This window comes from Manacus vitellinus, unplaced genomic scaffold (genome assembly GCF_001715985.3).
Source record: "Manacus vitellinus isolate BGI_N305 unplaced genomic scaffold, ASM171598v3 scaffold_52_pilon, whole genome shotgun sequence".
NCBI classification, from domain to species: domain Eukaryota; kingdom Metazoa; phylum Chordata; class Aves; order Passeriformes; family Pipridae; genus Manacus; species Manacus vitellinus.
The window spans coordinates 1,110,426-1,134,163 of record NW_021940628.1 but is presented as its reverse complement, the minus strand read 5'-3'; the positions used below and the strand labels follow the sequence as shown (position 1 = coordinate 1,134,163).

The following is a 23,738-nucleotide window of genomic DNA, read 5'->3' as shown; positions in this document are numbered from 1 at the left end:
GCCTGTGTCCCCTCCCTGTGCTGTCCTGCAGGTAACTGAATGCCCCCAGCGTGGATCTTGGCTCGGTTGGAATGCTTGGATGCACAGCAGCTCTTCCCATAGCTTCTTTTCCTCTGCCCCATTACAAGAAGATGGCAAAAGCCAACATTACCAGAGACATCATCCACAGACAGATCAAGGTATGTGTTGGGTGGAGGGAGATGGAGAATCAGCGTTTGTGCTGGATTGGGAAATACTTGTGGTGGTGCCTTTACTTTGGAAAAGATCTCTTGTTGATAAGCTCCATAAGAAACTTAAGAGAACAAACACATAGGACCTATCACTGTCCTTAATGAGGAGCTGGGGTGAAGTGTGGCATGGCAGGAATACAGTTCCTCTCCCTGTGCTAGTTTGCCATCAGGAGGTCTGTTCCTTTTGAGGGAAATAAATCTGCTTGTGTTTGGGCACCACAAAGGCCCCTTAGCCAGCTTCTCTCTCTCCTCTCTGTGTTCTCCCCGTGTGATCTTGCCATCAGAGGTATTTCTGACTGTAGTAGAGCTAATGATCTCTGTCACAGCCTCTCTCTGTCTCCTCTTCTTTAGAGAGTGGTGTGTTGCTTCCTTTGTGTAGGGGAAAAAGCTGCTGCAGTGGTTGGATCAGTCATCTGATGGCTGCATTTGTGGAATATCAACGTGAAAGGACTGGCTGCAGCAGACACAATAGGCAATTATTGCTTGGACTCAGAGGCCTGAAATCATTTGCAGCTCTGCTGGTAATCAGCATTCAGGAAAAGGGTCTGTGAGTAGCCAGAATAAGGAATTGGAAGTGCTCACTTTGCAGTTTGGTACCAAACTTTGTGTTACAAGCTTGTAATTTAATCCATGTGCAAAGATTTGTTTTGCTGCCCTAACAAGGAGAGGCTGGTTCTGTGGTTAGAGCCTTAGCCTGGGACTGTCTCATGCTGTCTGCTCTGTCAGACTTCGATCTGTGACCTTGGAAAGGTTGCTAAGTCTGACAGTTCCTTGTAGGGAAAGCAAAATCCTACTCCACAGCCCTCACAAAGCCCCTGAGGCTGCAGCAGCACAGGAATTACACCTGCAGCACCTTGCACTGGGCCCAGCAGGGCCTTAGGAATGCTCTCCACAAAAATACATCAGGGGGTTTGAAGTTTGTCATGGAAGCTCCTACAAAAGGCCTGGTTTGTTTTCCCTCCAACGCTTTCATGTCTGTCTCCATTTTGTTTTCAAATAGCTTTTGGAGTGTGTGGAGTTCATTACTGAGCGTTGGGCTGGGAAGGGAATTCAGCAGTTCTGTGTCTGCTCTGGGACTGCTGACATGTTCCAAACCCCATCAGTGTGATTTTTTTGACCCCATCAGTGTGATTTTTTTTTTTTGAGCCCCGTCAGTGTAATTTTGACATTGTTGTTCCCATCCCTAAATGCTGATAGTGAAGGAGTAAGTTACGATTTTTGACATTGGTGTTCCCATCTTTAAATGCTGATTAAAAAGGCTTGAGTTGAGCGTGGTATGGGATGGGACCAAGGCTGGGTGAGGTCCTAGGAAGGAACCTCCTTGGCTTTTCCACCCAAAATGTGACTTGCATTCCCTTGCCTTCATCCCTGCCTCTGCAGTTGGCCTTTTTTCATCGAAGCCATCTGCTGATGCATCTGTGAGCCCTGTGAGATCACAGGGGAAACAACTGTCCTGCTTTTCTTCACCTTCATTTGTACTGACGCAGTTCTGTGGCAGCTGTTCCCTCTAGAACAGCCTGTGCTGTGGTGCTGCAGCTCCAAGGTCCTGCTCCATGGCTGAGGAAATAACCCATCCCAAAGGAAGCTGTCCAGTCACATTCCCTGGGACTTTGCCCGTGCTGGTGCCTCAGGACAGGCTCTGTAATGGCAGAGTTCTCCTGAGCAGCTCTGGTCCAGAACTGCTGTCCTCAGGATTGAGTTCCTGCTGAAGTCATCACCAGGGGATAATAATAGGCATTCCCAAGCTCTTGCATGTCTTCTGTTTCAGGCCCTAAGTAGGCAACTTACTCTGCCTTAGTGTGGGCCTGGTCTTGGCTCCCCAGCTGAGCCTGGCGCTGAGCTGAACATCATTTTAAACCAAATCAGGGGCAAAAATTATGCCTGAAGATGTTCAAATGATGGCTTAGAAGGCTAGAGAGGGAATTGTCAAAAAGGCATGGAGTGATAGGACAAGGGGGAATGGTCTCAGCTGAAAGAGGCCAGGGTTAGATGGGATATTGGGAAGAAATTCTTCCCTGTGAGGGTGGTGAGGCCCTGGCACAGGTTGCCCAGAGAAACTGTGGCTGCCCCATCCCTGGAAAGTGTCCAAGGCCAGGTTGGACGGGGCTTGGAGCAACCTGGGCTAGTGGAAGGTGTCCCTGCCCATGAAGAGGGTGGAACTGCATCATCTTTAAGGTCCCTTCCATGCCAAACCATTCAGTGATCCTCTGATTCTGTGCCTCCTTACTTAGAGCACAGCTCCCTCGTGCTATGGACACCCCAATACCCAGCAAAGCACCTGCTTGATTTTTAAACTTTCAAGAATCTTCTCTTAAAAGGGGAAATGGGAAATGTTTTGTTTGCTGTAGTCAGTGTGGTGCTTGTTTGCCCCGTGCAGGAGAGGGGAGCGCTGGGCTTTGAGCGGCACTACCACGTCACTGACCCCTTCATCCGCCGCCTGGGCCTGGAGGCAGAACTGCAGGTGAGTGGGCAGTGCCCAAAGAGCAAACCAGCTGCTTCCTCACTGCAGGAAGGGTATGAAATTCTCTCTTTTGTGGGGTAGATGCTGATTTCTTATCCCCCAAGCTGCGTTAGAGCCAGGAATAGCTCAGTGAGAGTTTGTGTGAGCTTTCCGCGCTTACCTGATGCACCTGCAGGAGAGCCAGTTGTCAGCTCCTCAACACACTCAGCTCTAATGCTTAATGTGTTCCCTAAAGAACAGGTTGTTTTGCACTCTGACACAGCTTGTTGTGTCACACCTTAATATTATCTTGGTTTGGGGGAGGAAAGGGTCCTTTTGTGCCCCCCTTTTCAGTCGCATCTCCCAAATCAAACGCTATCAGTGCTCCCCCACTTCTCACTACAGCTGTTGGTTAATTTGGATGAAGATGGATGATGGAGTCACCCAGCAGCAAGGTGCTTCTAACAGAGCTATCAAAAGTGCCTTTTCCCTGTGTTCCCAGAGAACCTGCACATGTAATTTGTCAGCCTCGCCAAGGGCTTTGGAAGCAAAGTCACCTTTCCCTGCGTACAGCAGGATCTCAGCTGTAGCCTCCGAGACTAAAACTGCCATTTTATTCAACACTACCTTTTTTTTTATTATTTGTTTCACTTTGCCTTTTTTACCCCGACTGCTATAGCGTGTCTTTCTTTTCTGGAGGTGCTTATTTACCATGTGGGTGGGTTTTTTTGGTTTTTTTACAGGGTTGGAATAAAAACATAAAAAAACCTGCTTGTATTGGAACAAGTTGTTATTTGTGGGGAGCTCGCTGTGTCCTTGCCTTAGAACAACTGTGCTTGATAAATCTGAAGTTTGTGTAATACCATCTTCCTTTTTTTTTTTTTAATTCCCTCAGGGTCACTCTGGGTGTGTCAACTGTCTAGAGTGGAATGAAAAAGGAGAGTAAGTATGTGGCTTGGTTTGGGAGCAACAAACCCATAACCCCAGGTTCTCCTAAGAGTAGGATGTAGGTCATCTTATCACAAGCAGCTGCTTCCCATTTCTAGTAAAGTGGAGCTCAAGCTCAAAGTTTTAGCTGTAGTAGAGCTCACGCTTCAAAAAGAAGCTTTATTTTGTTAAATATATCTGGATATTATTAGAAATGCCCCTTTAGTCAGTTCAGAAGGGAAATGGTCAGACTAAGAAGTGGAGATTGAAGGCTGCTTCTCTTCTCTTAAGTGGTATTATGGATTATAATGGATCTTTAGGATTTGCCCAGCTGGTGGTGACATTTCCCAACCCCCTTCACCATGCTGTTAAAAGCTGCTGCAGGGGCACAAATATCTAAGGGAAGGAGGTAGAGAATTTACCCCTCTGCAATTTTAGAGAGAAACTAAAGGGCATTTCCATTAACCAAGTGGAATAAAGACTTTCTGCCTGAGAAATGAGTGGATGGAAGGAAGAGCATGTATTTCTGGACACGCCTCTTAGAACATCCAAGGTCTGCTTCTCAGAATGATTTACCAGAAAAATGTCATGTGCTTGAAAGAGATTTGGCTACAAGGAAATAAGTTTAAAACAGCTGAGAGTTGCAGATGTCCAGTTCTTTTGGGCTCAGATGCAGAGGGATGTGCGAGGTCAACAGCACCTTGCAATGACTTTATGCTTTTAAAGCGGTTTGTGGTTCACTCCGTGAGCCCTGGGACTGCTTGGGCACATCCAGAGCCTGGGAATAAATGCCTTGGCTTGGCTTCAGGGATGATGGGGAGCACTTAACACAGCCAGGATAATAAGGAAAATGGAGGCCCTGCATTTTGTTGTTGACCAAATACCTCTGTTTTCCCCTGTGCCATCGGAATCCGTTCAATGAGCCGAACCAACGAAAACCACTCACTTTATTTTCCATGGAGCTGCTGTTTGGCTGGTTTAGCTCCTTGACCTGGCTGAATGGATGAGTGCATGGGGAACACAGAGCTGAGGAAAGAGAGAGGAAATGGGCCGCTTAGGGCTGAATTAACTTAATGGATGTCTGTGGTCAAACCGCTCTGTGAAATTGGTCACGGCTTAGAACAGAACAATACTTGGTGCATATTTCTCTTCTCTTTCATTCAGCTTGTTGGCCTCTGGCTCTGATGACCAGCACACCATTGTCTGGGATCCTCTGCACCACAAGAAACTCCTTTCTATGCACACAGGACATACTGCGAACATCTTTTCTGTCAAGGTATGTGGTTAGAAGGAATGAACAGCCAACAAAATTGGTAGCTAAGCAGCAAGAGAATAAATCCTTGCTGGGAAACATTTTCCTGCAAGCAGTTTGCCTCCCAAATAATTTAATATTTCTAATGATAAAAAAAATGAATTAAATCCAGTACTGCATTTAGTTTATGCAGATCCCAGGCTTATTCTCTCTGTGAGTTCAAAGGAAATGGTTGTAGCAAATTGGGATTTGTGACGAAGAGGCAAATTGAAATGTGTGTGTCTTGCTGTAGCTGGTGACTCCTGGGTGTGCACACTGCCATGTGTGTAATGTAGGCAATGACATGGGTTATCCCATGTTCCTGAAGCAGTTACTGCTCCGTGACTGCCCAGACAGCCCAGTGATGTCCAGGTGAGCAGCCTCAGCCTGAAGGTCGGATCTCTCTCCCGCAGTTCTTGCCGCATTCGGGGGATCGGATCCTCATCACGGGAGCTGCGGATTCCAAGGTGCACGTCCATGACTTGACTGTCAAGGAGACAGTCCACATGTTTGGAGACCACACCAACAGAGTGAAGCGGATTGCCACGGCTCCCATGTGGCCAAACACCTTCTGGAGTGCAGCAGAAGACGGGTTGATCAGGTACAGAATTCCAGCTGGTTTGGTTTTAGGATCCCTCACAGTACATGCTGTGCAGGCATCTGGAGGGAGGCTGTCTCTGTACTACAGAGTTTAAGCTCATCTCTCCCTTTCTTAAAACTGGAAAAATTTATCTCATAAAATCTGATAAATACCCTCCTCATCTCCTCCATTTTGCTCCCCTGAAGAGGGAGGCCAGGAAAGGAACAGCCATGTCAGAGGCAAGGGAGATATAACACTGCATAACATTTCCCTCCAGAGTCATTGAGACTCTGAAATGAGTATTTTTACTATGAGGCTCTCTTTCACTTTTCCTACGAGCTACTGTTTGTGAGGTCATGACTTGGAGTTTAATTTGGAACTTGAATAAATCTGTGCACGTTATAGAGCTGGTTTTAATGATTATCCTGATACTGAGGCCTAGTGTGTATTGAACTGAGATGCTTCCAGTAACCTGTGGCACAAATTACTGTTGTTAACATGTCCTTGGTGTCATCTCATCATGGATAATGAAGTGCAGGTCACTGCTGAGCAGTGTCAGTGTGCTGCTTTGAGTGGTCTTCAGTTTGGTCACCAAGGAAAACTTAACAAAAGGTTCTTCCCCCAGAGGCTGGTTGGGCACTGCCCAGGCTCCCCAGGGCAGTGGGCACAGCCCCAAGGCTGCCAGAGCTCCAGGAGCATTTGGACAACGCTCTCAGGGACAGGGTGGGATTGTTGGGGTGTCCTGTGCAGGGCCAGGAGTTGGACTGGATGATCCTTGTGGGTCCCTCCCAACTCAGGGTGTTCCATGATCCTCTGTTGCTGCTTCTGCTCTCCATGACACGAGTGCCTGACTCCCTCCCTTTGCAGACAGTACGACCTGCGAGAGAACAGCAAACGCTCCGAGGTCCTCATAGACCTGACTGAGTACTGTGGGCAGCTGGTGGAGGCCAAATGCCTGACAGTGAACCCCCAGGACAACAACTACCTGGCAGTGGGGGCCAGCGGGCCCTTCGTGCGGCTCTACGACATCCGCATGATCCACAACCACAGGTACCAGCACCTGGCTTTGCTGGGCACGTGTGGGCTGCAGAAATCTGGTCAAGGCTCTGGGGGGAAGGGGGACTTGCAGGGATTCATCATCTGTGAAGTTTTACTCTTTTTTTTTTTTCTATCACCCAAAGCCTTTTTGATTTCTGAATACACTGGGGTGATGTGAGGCTGGTGACCCATAGCTGAGTGGGCCTTGTCCTCGTGGGTGAACATTAAAGTGTTAGCTTGAATCAGGCTTCCAGCAGTTGAATGCTATGATTATAATAAGGCTGTTCTGGCTAGAAAAAGCATGAAGCAGAGCCCTTCAGCTGGAGTACACACGTTCTGTGACCGACAGAAGCCCCTCCCGGACGGCGCGGCGCAGTACTACGTGGCAGGTATGGACACCTGTACTGGGGAGACACTGGGAGAGACTGGTGGGACTTTAATGCCTGAAGAAGCAGAGTTGTGCTCCTCACACAAGGAACCACTGCTTGGAGGGGTTCTTCCATGGGATATTCCCTGGAATTGCAGTTTATTTCACTTCTGTGCTGTGGATTCTTGCTCAGTTCCCTGACCTGGCAGTGCTGTGGGGTGGTGAGCTGGCCTTGCTGCTTCTTGTCCAGCATAAATGTCTTTTTGTCACTTTTGTTGGAAAGTCAAGAATTGGATAACCTGGGCTCTTTGTGCTTTCCTGGAACTGGTCCCAGCAAAGCTGCTGTTCAAAATCTTTTTGGCACAGGAGAGAAATGACTTGTCCTCATCCTGCAGATGAAGAATCAGTGATGCAGTGTCTGAGCAATCTATATGACATTCTTCTCCAGTGCTTGTTATTTACTATCCTTTTCCCCAAAATGTTCGGGTTTTTTCCAATATCTCAGACCAGCACGTTCAGCAGACCAGTTCTGACAGTCCTGCTTCTGATGAGTCCCACTGGAGGATTCCTCAGGTCCCCTGAATTGGTCATGCAACACATCTGCTGTCTGAGCAACAGAACCTGTGTGTGAGCTGAATATTTAGGAGCTTTGGTTTGGTTGTGCTGAGGGCTTTATTAAGGAGACCTGATTAGAGGGTTGAAGATGGAGGTATTTGCAGGTGGCACAAATCGCAGAAGCCAAATCCTGGTGAATCCCTAAAACTGAGATTTCCTGGGTTCTGCAGGCTCCTTTTTAACAAGGCAGTTACAATCCCCATCTTCATGTGGAGATGGCCTTGCAGAATTAAAATCATTGAATGGTTTGGGTTGGAAGGGACTTTAAAGCCCATTTCATTCCACCTCTTGCTATGTATGGGCAGGGACATCTTCCACTAGAGTGGTTGCTCAGAGCCTTGGACTCTTCCAGGGATGGGGCATTGATACTTAAAAGCTGTGAAAAAGCCCCCTGTGTGTTTTGGTGGCTGGTGGAAGGATCCAGTAAACAGCAGGAAATGGGTGCTCCATGGCTTTGCCCTTGTAAAAGGGAGCAGCTGGGGTAGGACAAAGACAGCACTTACTGGTTAAGCCAATAATTACAAACTTCTCCTCTCCACAGGGCACCTTCCAGTGAAGCTTCCAGACTACAACAACAGGCTGAGGGTTCTGGTGGCCACATATGTCACCTTCAGTCCTGATGGCACTGAGCTCTTGGTCAACATGGGAGGGGAGCAGGTAAGGAGACAGCTGAAGTTTGGCAGAAAGCTTCAGATGCAGTTGTTGAGTCACTGCACATTGTTGTGTGCTCTTGAAAACAGGTACAGCAACTTCTCTGTGGGTAATCTGATTGATTTTAAACTGCTTTCTGATTAATTCAGACTAAGCGCTTGGGATTAGGGATTTATTTGTTATGCTGTCACTGATCAAACTTGAACCACATTCTGTTCTGGTTTTCCAATTCACAGTTCACTCTCTGGAAGAGGAAAAAAAAACAAACAAGTTCTGGAACTGACCTTTGCTGACCTGGAAAAGATTTCATAACTCATTCTTGAAGCATCAAACTGCTTCTGTAATAGGGCATAGTGACTAAAGGACTTGGAGAAGTAAAGGCCTTCACCTGGAATATTGATTGCTTTAATTTTAAGCTCTGGGTGATATTCATGGATCTTCTGTAAAGCCTATCAATGAAATGAGAAAATCCTCCTGACAGCATTAATCAGCATGGATTAAGCAGGAACTTTGCTAGTGGGCAGGTTGCACTGTGGTTGTCCCCTGCAGGTCTTTCTCACCTGTGCTCTCGTTCTCTTTAAGAGAAGGTGCTGAGAAGGTGAAGTGTAGGGCTGATCTGGGCTGTCCATTCCTGTCCCAATACAACTGTAAAATAGAATTTCACAGGGCTGCCTTTGGAGTTTCTCGGGAAATCTTATAGAAATCTTGAATCTCAATATATCCTTCTCAGTTTCTCAGGTTTCATCTTGAAGAGATTCTTCTCTCAGTTCAGTGTACCACCTCTTTTTTGTCAATAAATGTTTGGTTCCTTCATGATCACTGTGTTAATTAAAGTATCTTTACTGGAGTTGAAGCTTTCTGAGCAGGTTGGTCAGTGGTCAGGCCATCTTTTAAGTTCTGTAGGTATGGGGAGGGCTGTCTTAGCTCTGGGATAAGACCAGGCTGCTGTTTCTCAGCATTATTCCTTCTGAACCCAGTGCTGGAATGGAGCACACCACTAGTACTGCTGCCATCCCCATCTCTAAACAAGATTCCCAGTTAGAAAATTGGAAACAGCAAACACAAACACGAAACCATACACCCATCTGGCCCTGTTTTATTTTGGTGACTTGAGCATCTATATTTTGCTGGTTTTTTTTTTTGTCTTCTTCTTTTTTTTTTTGTCTCATCCTCTCTTTTTCCTTTCCTTAGGTCTATTTGTTTGATCTGACATACAAACAGCGACCGTACACTTTCCTCCTCCCGAAGAAGTGCCACACTTCAGGGGGTAAGTGTGATGCTGTCACTAAAGGGAGTGGAAGGCAGAGTGAAGTCAGGGTGCAGCAGGGAAAATGAAGCTGTTGCTGGGCTGTTCCTGCAGTGCAGTTCACACCCTGAGTTCTAAAACCCTTCTGCAGAGGGCCAAAACGTGTGTCTGGAGGGGAGAAGTGACCTATGGGGAGCTGGATATGTGTTTGTGTTAATTAAGGAGAATGCTTAAAGCTGTGCACAAGGATTGAGTAGACTTTGTAAGTGGTTGAGGTCCTGGTATCCTGTCTTCAGCTAAGGGGGAAGCTTTGTGGACAGGCATGGAAGAGATATATTGTTTGATTTTTTTTTCCTTTTAATTATTAGTAAAATATAGGATACTGTTGTTTCCTTATACACTCAATACAAGGAAACAGAGCAATCTTCCCTAGTCTAACAATCTGGCCTGGCACTAATAGCCCTCTTACAATCAAAAAGTCATTTATTTGACCAGGAAGTTTGTCCAAAAGCCCTTTCATTCCTTGCTCTGTACACAGATACCACAGTCAGCAGGCAGTGAGTGGCTGCAGTGATGCTTCTGACTCTTGGCAGGGAGTGTTCCCTGCTCACCCCTTCCCTGTGTGACCTGTGTCCTCACCTTAGGCCTTAATCTAAAAATCACCTCCTGGTAGCAGGGAGGTGCAGCTGCACCAAACACTCCCTGCTGGGCACAGAAAGTTCAGGGAAAGGCTGGGAAAAGGTGTTACCAGGTCAAAGTCCTGTGCCTGCACGTCTCTGCATGCTGAGATCTCTGAGCAGCCCAGCAGGCTGGTTGGGCAGTGTCCCCAGTTCCCCAGTCTGAAGTGGCTGCAGGAGCACTCCCAGCTGCAGCATAAATGCAGTTTGTAAAGTTTAACCTGAATGTTTTCTGGTGAAATGGCAGCTGGTGTGGCTGCATGATCTGCAGAGGATTGGTTCAGCCTGTAACAGCTCCTTGAGCAGTAGGGTAAGGAAAGAACTAAAGGAAGAAAGAAAGCAAGCAAGCATCTGGAATTCATCTGGATTCCTTCAGTGGTTCTACTCATCCTCCTTGTTCTATTAAGTATTCAACAGCTTAGTTGTATGTTCCTTTGTCTGAAATACAGAGTTATACTAATGTCACTAAATACTTGTGCAGTTTTGGGATTTTTCACAAAGGCATATAGTGACAGGACAATGGGGAATGGCCTTAAACTGAAGGAGAGCAGAGTTAGATGGGATATTGGGAAGAAATTCTTCCCTGTGAGGGTGGTGTGGTAGAGGTTGCCCAGAGAAGCTGTGGCTGCCCCATCCCTGGAAGTGTCCAAGGCCAGGCTGTATGGGGCTTGGAGCAACCTGGGCTAGAGGAAGGTGTCCCTGCCCACAGAAGGGGTTGGAACTGGATTATCTTTAAGGTCCCTTCCAACTCAAACCATTCTGGGATTCTGTGATACTCCAGCTATGGCCTAGTTAAAGGCAGGTCCCTTCAAGATGCCCTCTGTGTGTGTGTGAGTACTTAGTTCTGTGTGTATCTGGTTTTCTATTCAAGAGTACCATTGCAAAGGCCACTGCAGAGGTTTGGTACTAAATAGAAGAAGGCAAATCAAATCTGGGTGGCTGGAGGAGGTGGGACGTGTGATATCCCAGAAGTGATGTGGTGTGGCTTTGGCTTGGCTCTGCTGTACAAAAAACCCTGAAGCTGCAGATATGAGTTTGTATAATCTACACTGATGCTTAGCATGGCTTTATATATATATATATTTTTTTTTTTTCTAACCTTCAGAAGTGCAGAATGGAAAAACCTCTACCAATGGAGTGTCGAATGGCATCCACCTCCACAGCAACGGCTTCCGCCTGTCCGAGGGGAGGGCACACGTGAGGTAAGGGCACAGCTGCACCTCCACAGGGGTCCTGGGCCTCTCTCCTTGTCCTCTTCCTCTTGCTAGGATGAGGTACTGCCAAAAAAGTGTGAAGTAGAAATCCACTTGGTGTGTTCGACTTGATTGTCAAGTGGCCTCTGTCCCAGGAGCTGTATTGGCTTCTGGCGCCTGGGCTGTGAACAAGAGCATCAGGAAGAAATTATCCATGAAGATTTTTCCTCTCTTATGATGAATAAGGGTGGACAAAACTAAGAAATGACTTTTCAGGCCTGGAAGCAAAGCGTCCTGGGTGGTTGTTTCTTCCTGACTTGCAGGAACTGTGTGTTGGGAATGGGAGAGGCTGCCAGGTGAAAGAGCCTTGCTTCCCTTTGCCATTTTTTGGGCACCTGCCTTCTGGAAATTGAAGGAAGCAGCCAGAATTTCTTTAGGACAGTGACACTGGAGTCACTACTCCTGCACTCTGCATGGGAGGTGGGAATGGATGGAGAACCTCTTCTTATTATCCCTGGTCCTTTCATTCCTTAAGAGCAAAATGCAGTTGGGGTGAAGCAGCAGGAGCACATCTTGGTGGCTGTTTTTCCTGAGACGTGGTTCAAAGTCAAGACACTTATTTAATACCATATATGGGTAGTCTGGGTTCCACCAAAGTCACTTTGTGGAATGTTTCAGCTCATTTCCTCTAGATGGCCCCTCCACCACGGCAGCGGGAATGGGGCTGGAATTTTGGGTTGCAGAGCATGGGCCTGGTGAACTCGGATGCTTCTGGATTTGCATTGTTATGCATTGCTAAAAGGGGGTTGGAAATGTTGTTTATGCAGTCGAAACAAAGAGGTGTTGGTGAAGTGTGGTGTTTAAAATACCCACTGCTCAATTTGGAGCGTCCCTGTGTATAAAGGAGAAATGGAAGCGGTCAAATGATGGTCGAACTGATGCAGTCAGACTGACAGAGGGCAGGTTTAGATTGGATATTAGGAAGAAATTCTTGACTTTAGGAAGAAATTCTTCCCTGTGAGGGTGGTGAGGCCCTGGCACAGGTTGCCCAGAGAAGCTGTGGCTGCCCTGGATCCCTGGAAGTGTCCAAGGCCAGGTTGGATGGGGCTTGGAGCAACCTGGGCTAGTGGAAGGTGTCCCTGCCCATGGCAGGGAGTTGGTCCCTCCCAGCCCAAATCATTCTGTGATTCTGTGGTCGAAAAGAAACCTTCCTCCTAAATTCAGGTTATTCAGATCCAGGGTCTCTTCTGCCTTTTCCTGAATCCTTTGGTATTAGGTAATGCTCGCTGGGACTTGCTAAGCTCGAACTAAACACCACAAACATTTACCTGGAGTTAAGGATGTCCAACTTAACCTGTGCTCCTCCCTTCTTTCCCATCAGCCCCCAAGTGGAGTTACCTCCTTACCTGGAGAGGATCAAGCAGCAAGCCAACGAGGCCTTTGCCTGCCAGCTGTGGACTCAGGCCATCCAGCTCTACAGCAAAGCAGTGCAGAAAGCCCCCAACAATGCCATGCTCTATGGGAACAGGGCTGCTGCCTACATGAAGCGCAAGTGGTAAGGAGCCAGAGTGTCAGAGTTCAGTGTCACAGGTGCCTGACTTCCAAGGACCATGGATATCTTGTTGGAGGACCTGGTTTTCCTGTGGGGTTGGGGTTATTGGGTTGAGTCATAAGTGGGCACCTCTGGCACAGCAGTGTGTGTTGGAGAAATTATGGTCAGGCCCAGCTGATAAAGCTCATCATCTCACCTGCTGACATGCTGAGTGAAGTTTTGATCCTTCCTTTTTTAAAAAAAAACCTCAAAATCCACTTCTGAGTCACAGGGTGTCTCCAAGGGTGTTTGCATTTCTCTGGATGGTTCTGATCTGCATTAGAGTGGGGCTCTAAGGCTGCTGTCAACAGATGAGGTGATGGTGACTGTGCTTTATAACATCTCATGGTAGAAGGTTGGTTTAGGGCTGCCTGGGGTGGCTTTGTTTGCTGCTTTATCCAAGTACCTCATACTGGAGATATTCAGACCTGGTGGTTCCTGTGTTACCCCAGTTAACCCACACTCCCCTTGACTGGAAACCTCTCAGAGGGATCTGGAGAAGTGGCAACTGGTGCCTTGGAATGTGAAGGGGATTCTGTCCTAATGGTTGCAAAACACCCTATCAGCCTCTGCAGTAGGTAATGTCTCTCTGACCAGTGGCCAGAGCTGCATCTGCAAGATGCAGCTGAGTTATTTTAGTGTCTGTCCCCTTGAGCAGAGTAAGACTGAGTAGCATGACTTGCCATTAACATATTTAAAATAGCTGTGGTCCTTCATCTCCATTTGCTTTGTGAGGATATCCTTCTCCTCTCCCTGCTGAAATCCCCAGTATGAATTCTCCTCTCCTCTTGCCAAGATAAAGAGCAGCCAGCAGTTGTTGTGACTGTTGGTAACTGGCCTACTGGCTGTTTTGCAATAGCAGAGATTTGGGAGCTGCCTCAAAAAGACCTCAGTGTTCAGAGGGAGAGGAACAATAGGTTGGGATTAAGGAATGGAAGACAGAAGCTGAGTGCTGATCTCATGAATGACATTTTTCATATAGGAATCGTTTTTCCCGAAGGGTATTGGCAGATCTGAACCTTTCAGTGTCAGCTACTGCCTTGCCACAGTTTTTGGTAGCAGGAGGATGTGAAAAACATGCACACAATGGGTTTCTGTGGCATGCAATGGGTAGAATTTAAATAGTACTGAGCTGATCTCTTCCAGGTGCAGAAAAGGGACATTTTTCTGCTAGAAACAGCTTCTGGTGTATGGAGAAGGTGGCTGGGATGTCACTGAGCAGGAGGCAGAGGCAGGCAGTGACCCACACTGAACCACAGCGTGTCTCTGAGGTGTTCTTGATGTTTGGAGCAGGAACAGGTATAGGCCACTCTCAGAACCCTGCAGGTCCTGCTTTGGCCTTGTTCTCTGAATAACAGAGAGATCAAGAAAAAAGGAAGGTCTGTAATTTCCTAACCTCCCCTTGCTCATCTCCCTTAAGATGCTGCTCATACTCTACAGCACTTCAAGGCTGTTCTTTGATATTTTGCTCCTAAAAGCCAACTGCATCACCCTCTGGATTGCTTTTAGCAGTCCATGTTGACAGTACTGAGCTGATTTCCAGTTTTGCACAGGCTGAGTCAAAGCTGTAACAAAGGGAGAAGTCAGTGCCTGTTTTACATCTCACTGTGTACGTTTTCACACCAGTCTGTTGGGCTGACACTGGTAAGTTGAGGCTGAAGGATATTTGAGAGTGGTAAAGCAGCTCATAACCCAGTCAGGTCTGAAAATGTGACACACTAGTCTGTCATCCTAACAAATAACTTGCATCCCCTCTTCCTCTGATTAAAAGTGGCCTGTTGCTGTGTCCAGCTTCCTGAATTAACACAGACAGTGCTGCAAAGGCAGCCCTGAAGAGCAACGTTCCTGCTACCCTTCTGCAGATCTCATGGACAAGGCATTCCACCTTCTGACTGTGCTGGCCAGTGGCCAATACCCACCTAGATAGGAGGGAGCTGGAGGGTCAATGGTTTGCAGAATATGTTTTGTGGCACTGAGTAACTGCTCCTTAGGGTGTAACCCAAAGAGCTGGAGCTCCTCTAGACGAGTCCAGACACTGGAACACCTCTTCCCTGTTCCACTTGAACATGAGGAGCAGCTTCTTTACTATGAGGGTGACAGAGCACTGGGACAGGCTGCCCAGAGATGTTGTGGAGTCTCCCTCACTGCAGATATTCCAAAGCTGTCTGGATACAGTCCTGAGGAACATGCTGTAGAGAACCCTGTTTGGGCAGGGAGGGTGTCCTACATGACCTCCAGTGATCCCTTCCAACCTGAGTCATTTTGGGATTCTGTGATTCCGTGACAAAGGCTCCGTATGATCTAAAACTGTTACCCTGTAGAAGGCACAGGGCAGTTCATCATCTTCCCTTTGGGACTGTTTCAGACAGTGCATGGAATCACAGACTCCTGGAATGGTTTGGGTGGGAAGGAACCTTAAAGATCATCCAGTTCCACCCCCTGCCATGGGCAGGGGCACCTTCCACTAGCCCAGGTTGCCCCAAACTCCATCCAGTCTGGCCTTGAACACTTCCAAGGAATGGGGCATACAGGTTACAGGGATGAAACATCATTATTATTCTTATTATTAACCATCACATGGTACTCTCTCAGGACAGCTTGTGGTGCCTCTGAGCAGTTCAGGCTCCATGCTGGTGCACCAGGTGTGTCAGCCCTGTCAGTCTGAGCTGAACACCACACAAGGCTCAACAAATCCCTCTTGCTCCCAGAGCACGAGCGGGGACACCCTTATTCCCACAACCAGAGCTCAGGGAAATCAAGCATAGTACTTTAAACAGGATATCAATATCCATTACCATACCAGTCTGCTGTAACACTCATTTCTAAAACTCGAAGTTTTTTCCTGTAAAGGTGAAAAAAAGACTCCTGCTTGAGCTATTTGTCCATCAGGGCTCTGAGGTGGGGTGGGTGGTTCTGCAGCTCCTGGCTGAGGGCTCTGAGTGTCCGTGGGCAGGAGCTGTGCCGTGTGTCCACACAGGGGCACGAGTGAGCTGCCGTGTGAGGAGCCTGTTTGCCTGGCACGGGAGGCCTGTGCTGCCTGGCCAGAGGGCTGCTGCATCCTCCATCTTCAAAGGACTTCCCGAAATGTGTTACAGCAGGGAGCTCTGCTCTCCCGGATTTAAAATGGCAGGTCAGGGCTCGCAGGGCATCCCTGTGTGGTCACATCCCAGGGCTGCCTGTGGGCGTTGGGGAAGCTGGGCTGGGTCAGGTGGTGGCCCCGAGACACAGCAAATGCTGTTAGTGAGCTTTGTGGGGTGCCTGCTGCGTGGAAAGAGCTGGAAACAACAAGCTGTGGTGTGAAATCAGGGCTGGGAAACGGCAGTGGAAAATGTTTGCTGTTGCTGCTCGGGCTGTGTGATCCACTGCTCCCTTTTCCTCAGGGATGGGGACCATTACGATGCTCTGAGAGACTGCTTGAAGGCCATATCCTTAAATCCATGCCACCTGAAGGCCCATTTCCGCCTCGCCCGCTGTCTCTTTGAACTCAAGTATGTGGCAGAAGCACTGGAGTGTCTGGATGACTTTAAAGGGAAGTTTCCAGAACAAGCACACAGCAGTGCCTGCGATGCATTGGACAGGGACATCAATGCAGCCCTTTTCTCCAAGAGTGATAATGGTGAGTGCCACTGCTCCGTGTGCTCCTTCAAGGTTACACTGAAATCTAATGATCAGACAAGGATTTTCCTCCTTAAACTGCCCCTCAGAAGTAAAGCTCCAACTTCTGAGAGAGATTGATTGTTACCATGCACAAAAACCGGCCTGAGCCTGTTCTTTCCTTGCGCCTGGTCCTGGTTTGCTCTTGAGTGAGAGTGTGATAAAAGGAGTCTGATGTAGCCAGGAGATAATCTGGAAGGAAGCTGGTGCTCTAAGCCCTGCTCCCTGCTGGAATCGTCCTTAACTCTTCCCTAAAGCTGTTGGGGTCTCTTGGAGTGCTGTTTGCTTAGAACGTGTTCCTCCCCAAATGGTGTAGAGGGAAAAAATCTGTTGTCCTTCCAGCTGAAGACAAGAAAGGGGGAGGCCCCATCCGGCTCCGAGCCACAGGCCGCAAGGATTCCATCTCTGAGGACGAGATGGTGCTGAGGGAGCGCAGCTACGACTACAAATTCCGATACTGTGGCCACTGTAACACCACTACAGACATCAAAGAGGCCAATTTCTTTGGCAGGTATGTTGGCAGAGTGTGGCAGGGGTGCAGGACAGGGGTGTGGGCAGCAGCAGGATGCTCTCTTCCGTTGGATAAAGCCTCGTGTGTTTATAAAATGACACAGGCACTGGTTTGGAGGGTTAAAAAAGACGACAGGAACCCTCCTCCTGTGTGGCTGCTGATCAGTAGCAGATCCACAGAGGGACCTGGTTGGGTTAGTGTTTCAGAAATCCATTTGGGATTAAAAACAGGACTCCTGGGGATAGAGGGACCAGCACAGGAGCTTTATCTGGATCTGTCAGCATGAGGGGTGTCAGCCTGTGAATTATAGAAGATTCTCCTGTCTGCTAGAGACTGGCTCTGAGCTGTGACCTCCAGCCTGTGCTCCTCTCGCCCTAGCAATGCACAGTACATAGTCAGCGGGTCGGACGACGGCTCCTTCTTCATCTGGGAGAAGGAAACCACCAACCTGGTCCGAGTGCTGCAGGGAGACGAGTCCATTGTGAACTGTCTCCAGCCTCATCCCAGCTACTGCTTCCTGGCCACCAGCGGCATCGACCCGGTCGTGCGACTGTGGAACCCCAGGCCAGAGGTAAGAGCTGCAGTCAAAGACTCCCCTTGTCAGGAGGTGGAACATGGTCTTTCCTACTGTTTTCTCCCCGCTGGCATCTCTAGTGAGAGCAGCAGTAACAGCCCCTGAGCTCTCTCCCTTGGTGCCTTGCAGAGTGAAACGCTCAACGGCCGCGTGGTGGTGGACATGGAAGGTGCTTCCCAGGCCAACCAGAGGCGGATGAACGCGGACCCTCTGGAGGTGATGTTGCTCAACATGGGGTACCGGATCACAGGACTGACCAGTGGTGGGGCTGGAGGCTCAGATGATGAAGACAGCTCAGAGGGGCAAGTCCAGTGCCGGCCCAGCTAAAATAGAACTGCCTCTCCTTCCTCTAATTGTTTGGCTGAAAGGGAACCTAGTTTCCTTGGTCCTGGACTCTCTCTGATGAATGACTGCACTGTTTCGCACTATGCACAGAGTAGGACAAGCTGGCAGGGGCAGGAGCGGCCGTCTCTGTAAACCATCACCTCCTCCTCCTCCTCCTCCACAGCATGGCAGTGCAGTCCGGGGTTTGCCTTTAGTGGAATTTAGTCCCAACAGGGGTCTTTGAGTTGTCTGTAAGCAGTGTAACTGGTGATTATTTTTCCAGAGCTGCTGTATGATGTGGTACAGGGTGATGTTGCCTGCATTGCAGAGGGGATGTTAAATTCCTGAATAAAATACAAACCTAGGGCAGGGGTTATGGAATGAATTTACTGCAGTGATTCTGAAAGCTTGACTCTGTGCTACCAGCCTGTCTAGAGGCCCCCAGTTTAGGGTTGTTGGCCATGAAACACCTGTTTTATCCCATAACATCTTTCTTCTGGCTTCCATCTCAGACACGTTGTCAGCAGATGTGGCTGTGCTGTATTGAGGACTGGAGATTGCCTGTCTTGTCCCCCTGTCTTAGCTGAAGGATTGTTGAAGGCACTGGATATGTGCAGCTCAACGGGGCAGGATGTGCTTGCCCAGTTCTGGTACTTTCTCCTGTGGTCCATGAACCCATGGAGGGAGGTGACAGCAGTGGGGACAGGTTGGGTCAGAGCCTTAGGACTCGTGTAGCTGAAGCTGCTGGGGAAAGGGGCAGGTCACAGCCTCTCTCTCTGTTGCCCAGTGTGTGTAGCTGTGTTCACCTTCTCCTCTCCATGTCACCTGTGTGGGAGCTGAGAACGTTGTCACCGTGTGTATGTTACAACTACAGTTTGGAGCTGTTGGAAGCAGCATTTCTGGGCAGCCAGCTGCTCTGTCTTGGCTGAGGTGGGCCTTTTCTGCCTCGTTGTTGGTGTGACATTGGATGGATTCATGATCCTCTCAGGAAACCTCCTTCCTCTTCCCGCTCTCCACACACTGACTGGCTGCAGAGCCAGGAGCACACCGAGAAACGCAGCACTGGTACTTCCATTCCTTCCCCTCTCATGTAGCACACGGCCCTGTTTTTCCCTCTTGCAGTTGCCAAACACTAAATACCCAACAGATCTTACACAGCTGTGCTACAACCGAACCCGCAGAGGTTGTTTTTTTCTAGGACTATCAACTAAGACCAAAGAGCCCCTGGAGATCTGAACCGCTCTGCGCTGTCTCGTAGCTCTTCCTGCTGAAGGTCTGAACATGCCAGCCTTGGTCCCAGGGGTGTGAGGTGTGTGTCTGGGAGTGTGTGCGCATGTGTGTGTGCTGTTCTTCCATGTGGTGCAATCCCTGGTCTTCCTGTTGCTGCTGTGGAAAGAGGAGAGGCCTCCTTTTCCTCCTCTGGCTGTTTCTGGCTGCCAGGCGTTGCCGAGCGAGGCTGCGCAGTGCTGGCTGAGCAAGGGCTGCCTCTCCCTTCCAGAACAGTCTTTGAGATGAGGAGGGAGAGAGGTCATGGAGTCTGGCAGCATCTCTCCAAGGACACTGTTCCCTGCAGGGAGAGAGAACTGGGATCTCATCCCTGCCCCTCAGACAGACGTCACCTGCTCTGTCTCGGAGTGAAGCCGAGTCCGCCCCGGTTTAGTGAGAGCCCCTTGAAACAACGGCCTCCCCTCGAGCTCTGGGATGGCAGAGTCCTCTCCACCTTCTCCCACTGATGCAGAGCTCACCTGGGACAGGTCACTCTGCTCCTGAGGGCAGCTTTGCTTGTTTTCACGCGGAACCCACGACTGTTCAGTTCACCTGTTTGCTGGGGTACAGGCTCCCCCACCCCGGGTGTACCTGCTCTTCAAGACCCAGAGGCAGCAGAAAATTCTCCTCACTTGGGTGGCTTTCTGACACGCTCTGCCCTTTTCTTTTTTTGCTTAAGGCTTCCTACTAGATGCATCCTCTTTTTTTTTTCCCCTCTTCTCCTCCCACTCAAACTTTTTTTTCAGCTTTCAGTAGACAACGTCTGCAGACTTTGATTTTTAAACTGAGAGACTGAGATGGAAAGCTCTGAAGAGAACAGACCTCTCCCTCCCTGTTCACCTTTTGCTGTGGCAGCTATTTTTTGGGGTTTTTTTACACTCGTGAGACAGTGCAGCTCTTTTACCTGCCAGTTGCAGTGTGAAAGCAAACAGATTCCCTGCCTCTGCAGTGGGTTGCTGTTTTTAATGGCTGGTTTGGTTAAAAAAAAAAAAAAAGATAAATAATAATAGGAGTGAAAAATCTTTCTGCCTCCAGCCCCTTTTCCCCTTGTTGTGGGCAGATTACCTGCTTGTCACTTGTTAATGAGGAATTTGTATTTATTGGTGAAGGGAAAAAACATGCTGGGGAAGTCGGGAGAAGATGTTGCTTTATTGACCTCTGCTGTTTACTTCAACCCCCTCTTTGGGAAAGCTTCTTCCTGCTCTTTCTGGTTAACTCTTTCTAGCCTGGGATGTGCAGGGATGCCTCCTTTATTTTTGTATTCTAGCAATGGGCTCTCCGTTAGGAGACTCTAGGATTCTCTTAGTGTTGCAGTGACCATTGCTTCTCGCTTTTTTCGAGTACTAAAGATGATCATCTCGTAAACTTTGCCCCTGCAGTTGTAGAGGTAACACACGAGCCTTACTGCCCTCATTAGTAGGAGCAGAAAACTTGTTTCTCTGGTCCCTGGAAGAGAAAGGGTTAAGCGATTAAATAATTCTTTGTTCTAGTCCTTTCTTGGTGTCATTTTGTTTGGGGGATTGTTCTGGCTTTGTTCTACCTTCCTCCTCTGTGGGTGGGGTGGAGGGTGGCCTGGTTGGGGCTGGGTGTTGTCTGTGCTTCGTGGAGAACAGAGACTCCAAAAACTCGAGTGGAAAGGGGGCTGGGGAGCCCAAAATGTGGTTTATAAGCTGTGGTTGCCACTGAGTTAGTGCTGAGTTAGTTTATCCAGGTTTGGGAACTCATCTGTCAGTGGAGTGAGGGTCCGACACCGTTTAGACCCAGAGATGATCCTTTGCCAAAGGATCTCATAAACTCACTTTCTCCTCTGGGCTCCTGCTGCAAAACCTCCCAAATACTTCCCTGCCCTCCAAGCTGCAGCCCTTAAGGAAGAGTTGGAAAACCAGTCTGCTGTTTTGAGAATCCATTTGAACTCTTTAAAAAAATTCCCGTTGGACACCTTTCAGCTGAAGGCCTTTTGAGGCCTCTTCATTTCAAATCCTGTCTGATATAAATTATTGCTTGAAAAGGCAGCTCTGCTCTAACAAAGCAATGAGCATCCATAGCTGGAATTGGCAATCAGCTAATTGGGTCAGCTCTTGGAGTGAGTGGTTGGAAGCTGAGTGGTTGAATCGTGGGTGGAAATGGGTAGAAGGACCCAGAAAATGAGTTTTATTTGTAATTTTGGTGAGGGGATTGGGTTGAGAAGGGAGAGGAGTGATATAGTCTGGGATGTGGGGGGAGGAACAGTCACAGCCTGACTGACAAATTCATTTTTCTCTGATGGAACTGTTGCAGTGCCAGGAACAAATGTGCAAAGGGCTCAAGATGGCTCCTGTCTCTGAGCAAAATGGGAGCAGGATGTTGGGAATCTGCCTGCTGTGGGTGCAGGGGGGAGTTCAGTCCTTGGAATTTTTTCAGGCCTTGCTGCTGCAGGAGATGAGACTGATGGGGACCTTCTCTGGGGCTGGCACAGAGAAGAGGTGGGTCTTGTCCTGGATTTCGTAGCTGAGAAATCATAGTGAGCAGCACTTGGCTCTGTGCTTCCACTTGTCCCTGAGAAACTGGTGGCTTTTCCTTTAAACATGAAAGTTGCCCTGTGGACCAGCTGTGTCAGTTGGAGAGGGAGAGAGAGAGGAAGAAATGCAGCTTCCAAGTGACAAGGAAAGAGAAAAGACCCGAAGGTCAGAGCTGAGGGATGAGGTGGCTCAGGGCCACACAGTTGGGGTGGGTGGCTGAGCTGCGTCTGTTCCTGAGCAGCACCATCATCAATAGAGCCCAGAGTGACGTTTCTGGTTCATGCTGAGCCATTAGAGCCTGTCAGAGATTGCAGCAGGCACAGACCAGAGGAGGGGAACAACAAAAATGCAGAGCAACCCAGCCCAGCCTCACCTCCGGGGCGGGGGAAGGACACCGGGCTCCGTGTCCTCCATCAGCCCGTGGTGCCTCGGTGACATTTCCAGTCGGCTCCTGCTGCTGCCTCGGCTGTCAATGTCAGGAGGGGGAGGGGATCTCCTCCTGGAGTGGTTTGGTTCTGGCAGTCCCTCTAATGTTCGAGCTGTCACAACAGGGAAGGTTCCCAAGGAAGCGCTGCTGAACAGGAGCTGGCTGGGCGCCCGCTCCTTCCAGGCTCTGCCATGAGCCGGGCTGGGAAGGGGCTCCAGCTGCTCCCATGGTGGTGTGTGCTTGGACAAACTGGTCCATCCTCTCCTCTCAGGAAGGCTCTGGATCACCAGGGTACGAGCAACACCCTGGCACCTGCAGCGAGCAGGGAAACGTCCTCCTTGTCCTGAGGACGTTTTGGCTGAGGGGAGGTAGAGCTGCTTCCTCACTGACAACGGCAGAGAGGAGCCATCAGGGGCAAGTCCCTGGCAAAACCTTTTGTTTCTCCTCCAACGAGAGCTTGCACAAACAATGATGGCACCATTCCTGCTCTGCACATCGATCCAGTGCTGTAGTCAGGCAAGAGAGCTGCAATAAAACCCTGGCCTTTAATTTTATGCATGGAGAACTTCTTACCTGCTCTCCCCTCCCTGTCCTCTCCCCCCTGCCCCCCCTGCAGTTCCTGTTCCAACTGCAGCTATTTTTCCCTGCTGACTTCAGGTGTTTTGTATTCTGCTTAGATCAATAGCAGCACAACAGCAGCAGCTTTCCAGTTGTCACTAGGAAGACCCTGCTGTCAGCTCCAGCTCATCCGTGCGGTGCTGGAGCTGGAGAGCCCTTGTGCTTCCCTGACAAACACAAAGAGATGTGCAATACACCAGTGCTCTATTGATTTTTTTGTTTTGTTTTGTTTTAATTATTATTTTTATTTTTTTTTTTAATCCAGCCTGGGGAAAGCTGTGTTCTTCCCGAGCTTCAGCAGCTGGATTTGTCTTCCTGCACTTGGTTTGAGAGGGACTAAACTGTCTGAACAGCCCCTTGCCCGCGCGGGAGGTGGCACTGTGGGGACGTGTCCTGCTGAGGCTGTCAGTGATGTCCCTGCTGCGTGGCTTTGCCAAGGAGCTGGTCCCTGGTGATATGCTGCTTAGCAGCCTCAGAGCCACGAGCAGGAAGAGCAAATCCATTGCCTAATCCGACAAACATGCCAGGACCACATTAGCTGATGTGAACATTGGCCCCTATTCATGGATTTTTCACAATCTCTGATGTTTATGGTGGCCGGGAGCAAACTAATGCCAGAGGTTTTTTTTTTTTCCTTTGTTGAACAAAAAGTGTTCACTGAAACACAACCTCTGTGTGCATCTTCCATCCCAAGTGCCAAAATGGAATCATAAATTGTTCAGGGTTGAAAAGGACCTTAAAGCCCATCTTGTTCCACTTCCCTGCCATGGGCAGGGACACCTTCCACTATCTCAGGTTGCTCCAAGCCTTGTCCAACCTGGCCTTGGACACTTCCAGGGATCCAGGGGCAGCCACAGCTTCTCTGGGCAACCTGTGCCAGGGCCTCACCACCCTCAGAGTTAAAAATTTCTTCCTGGTACCTAACCTAAATTTCCCCTCTTTCAATTTGTACCCACTGCTCCTTGTCCTAAAATAGGAAGTGTCTGTCAGAAAGCAAAGCACCAGCCATGGCTTAGCTCT

The 23,738-nt window shown here is 48.9% G+C and overlaps 1 protein-coding gene across 1 annotated transcript; it reads left to right on the top strand.

The window, feature by feature from the left end:
* WDTC1 (WD and tetratricopeptide repeats 1) lies at positions 1–20,664 on the top strand. The gene is made up of 15 exons (XM_018081349.2): positions 1–179; positions 2,608–2,691; positions 3,566–3,612; positions 4,762–4,873; positions 5,302–5,489; positions 6,336–6,518; positions 6,801–6,895; positions 8,030–8,145; positions 9,331–9,406; positions 11,168–11,264; positions 12,637–12,810; positions 16,227–16,462; positions 16,843–17,011; positions 17,390–17,582; positions 17,715–20,664. The coding sequence occupies exons 1-15, from the start codon at positions 72–74 to the stop codon at positions 17,910–17,912; spliced, it is 2,076 nt and encodes a 691-aa protein (XP_017936838.1). The 5' UTR covers positions 1–71; the 3' UTR covers positions 17,913–20,664.
* Positions 20,665–23,738: the final 3,074 nt, after the last annotated feature.

What these genes read in the sequence shown, in the direction of transcription:
- WDTC1 (XM_018081349.2), top strand. Translation starts at nt 72, where the DNA reads ATGCTTGGATGCACAGCAGCTCTTCCCATAGCTTCTTTTCCTCTGCCC. An exon ending in GCAGAAGACGGGTTGATCAG is followed by an intron (nt 5,490 to 6,335) that starts GTACAGAATTCC and finishes CTCCCTTTGCAG; the next exon opens with ACAGTACGACCTGCGAGAGA. An exon ending in TCAACATGGGAGGGGAGCAG is followed by an intron (nt 8,146 to 9,330) that starts GTAAGGAGACAG and finishes TCCTTTCCTTAG; the next exon opens with GTCTATTTGTTTGATCTGAC.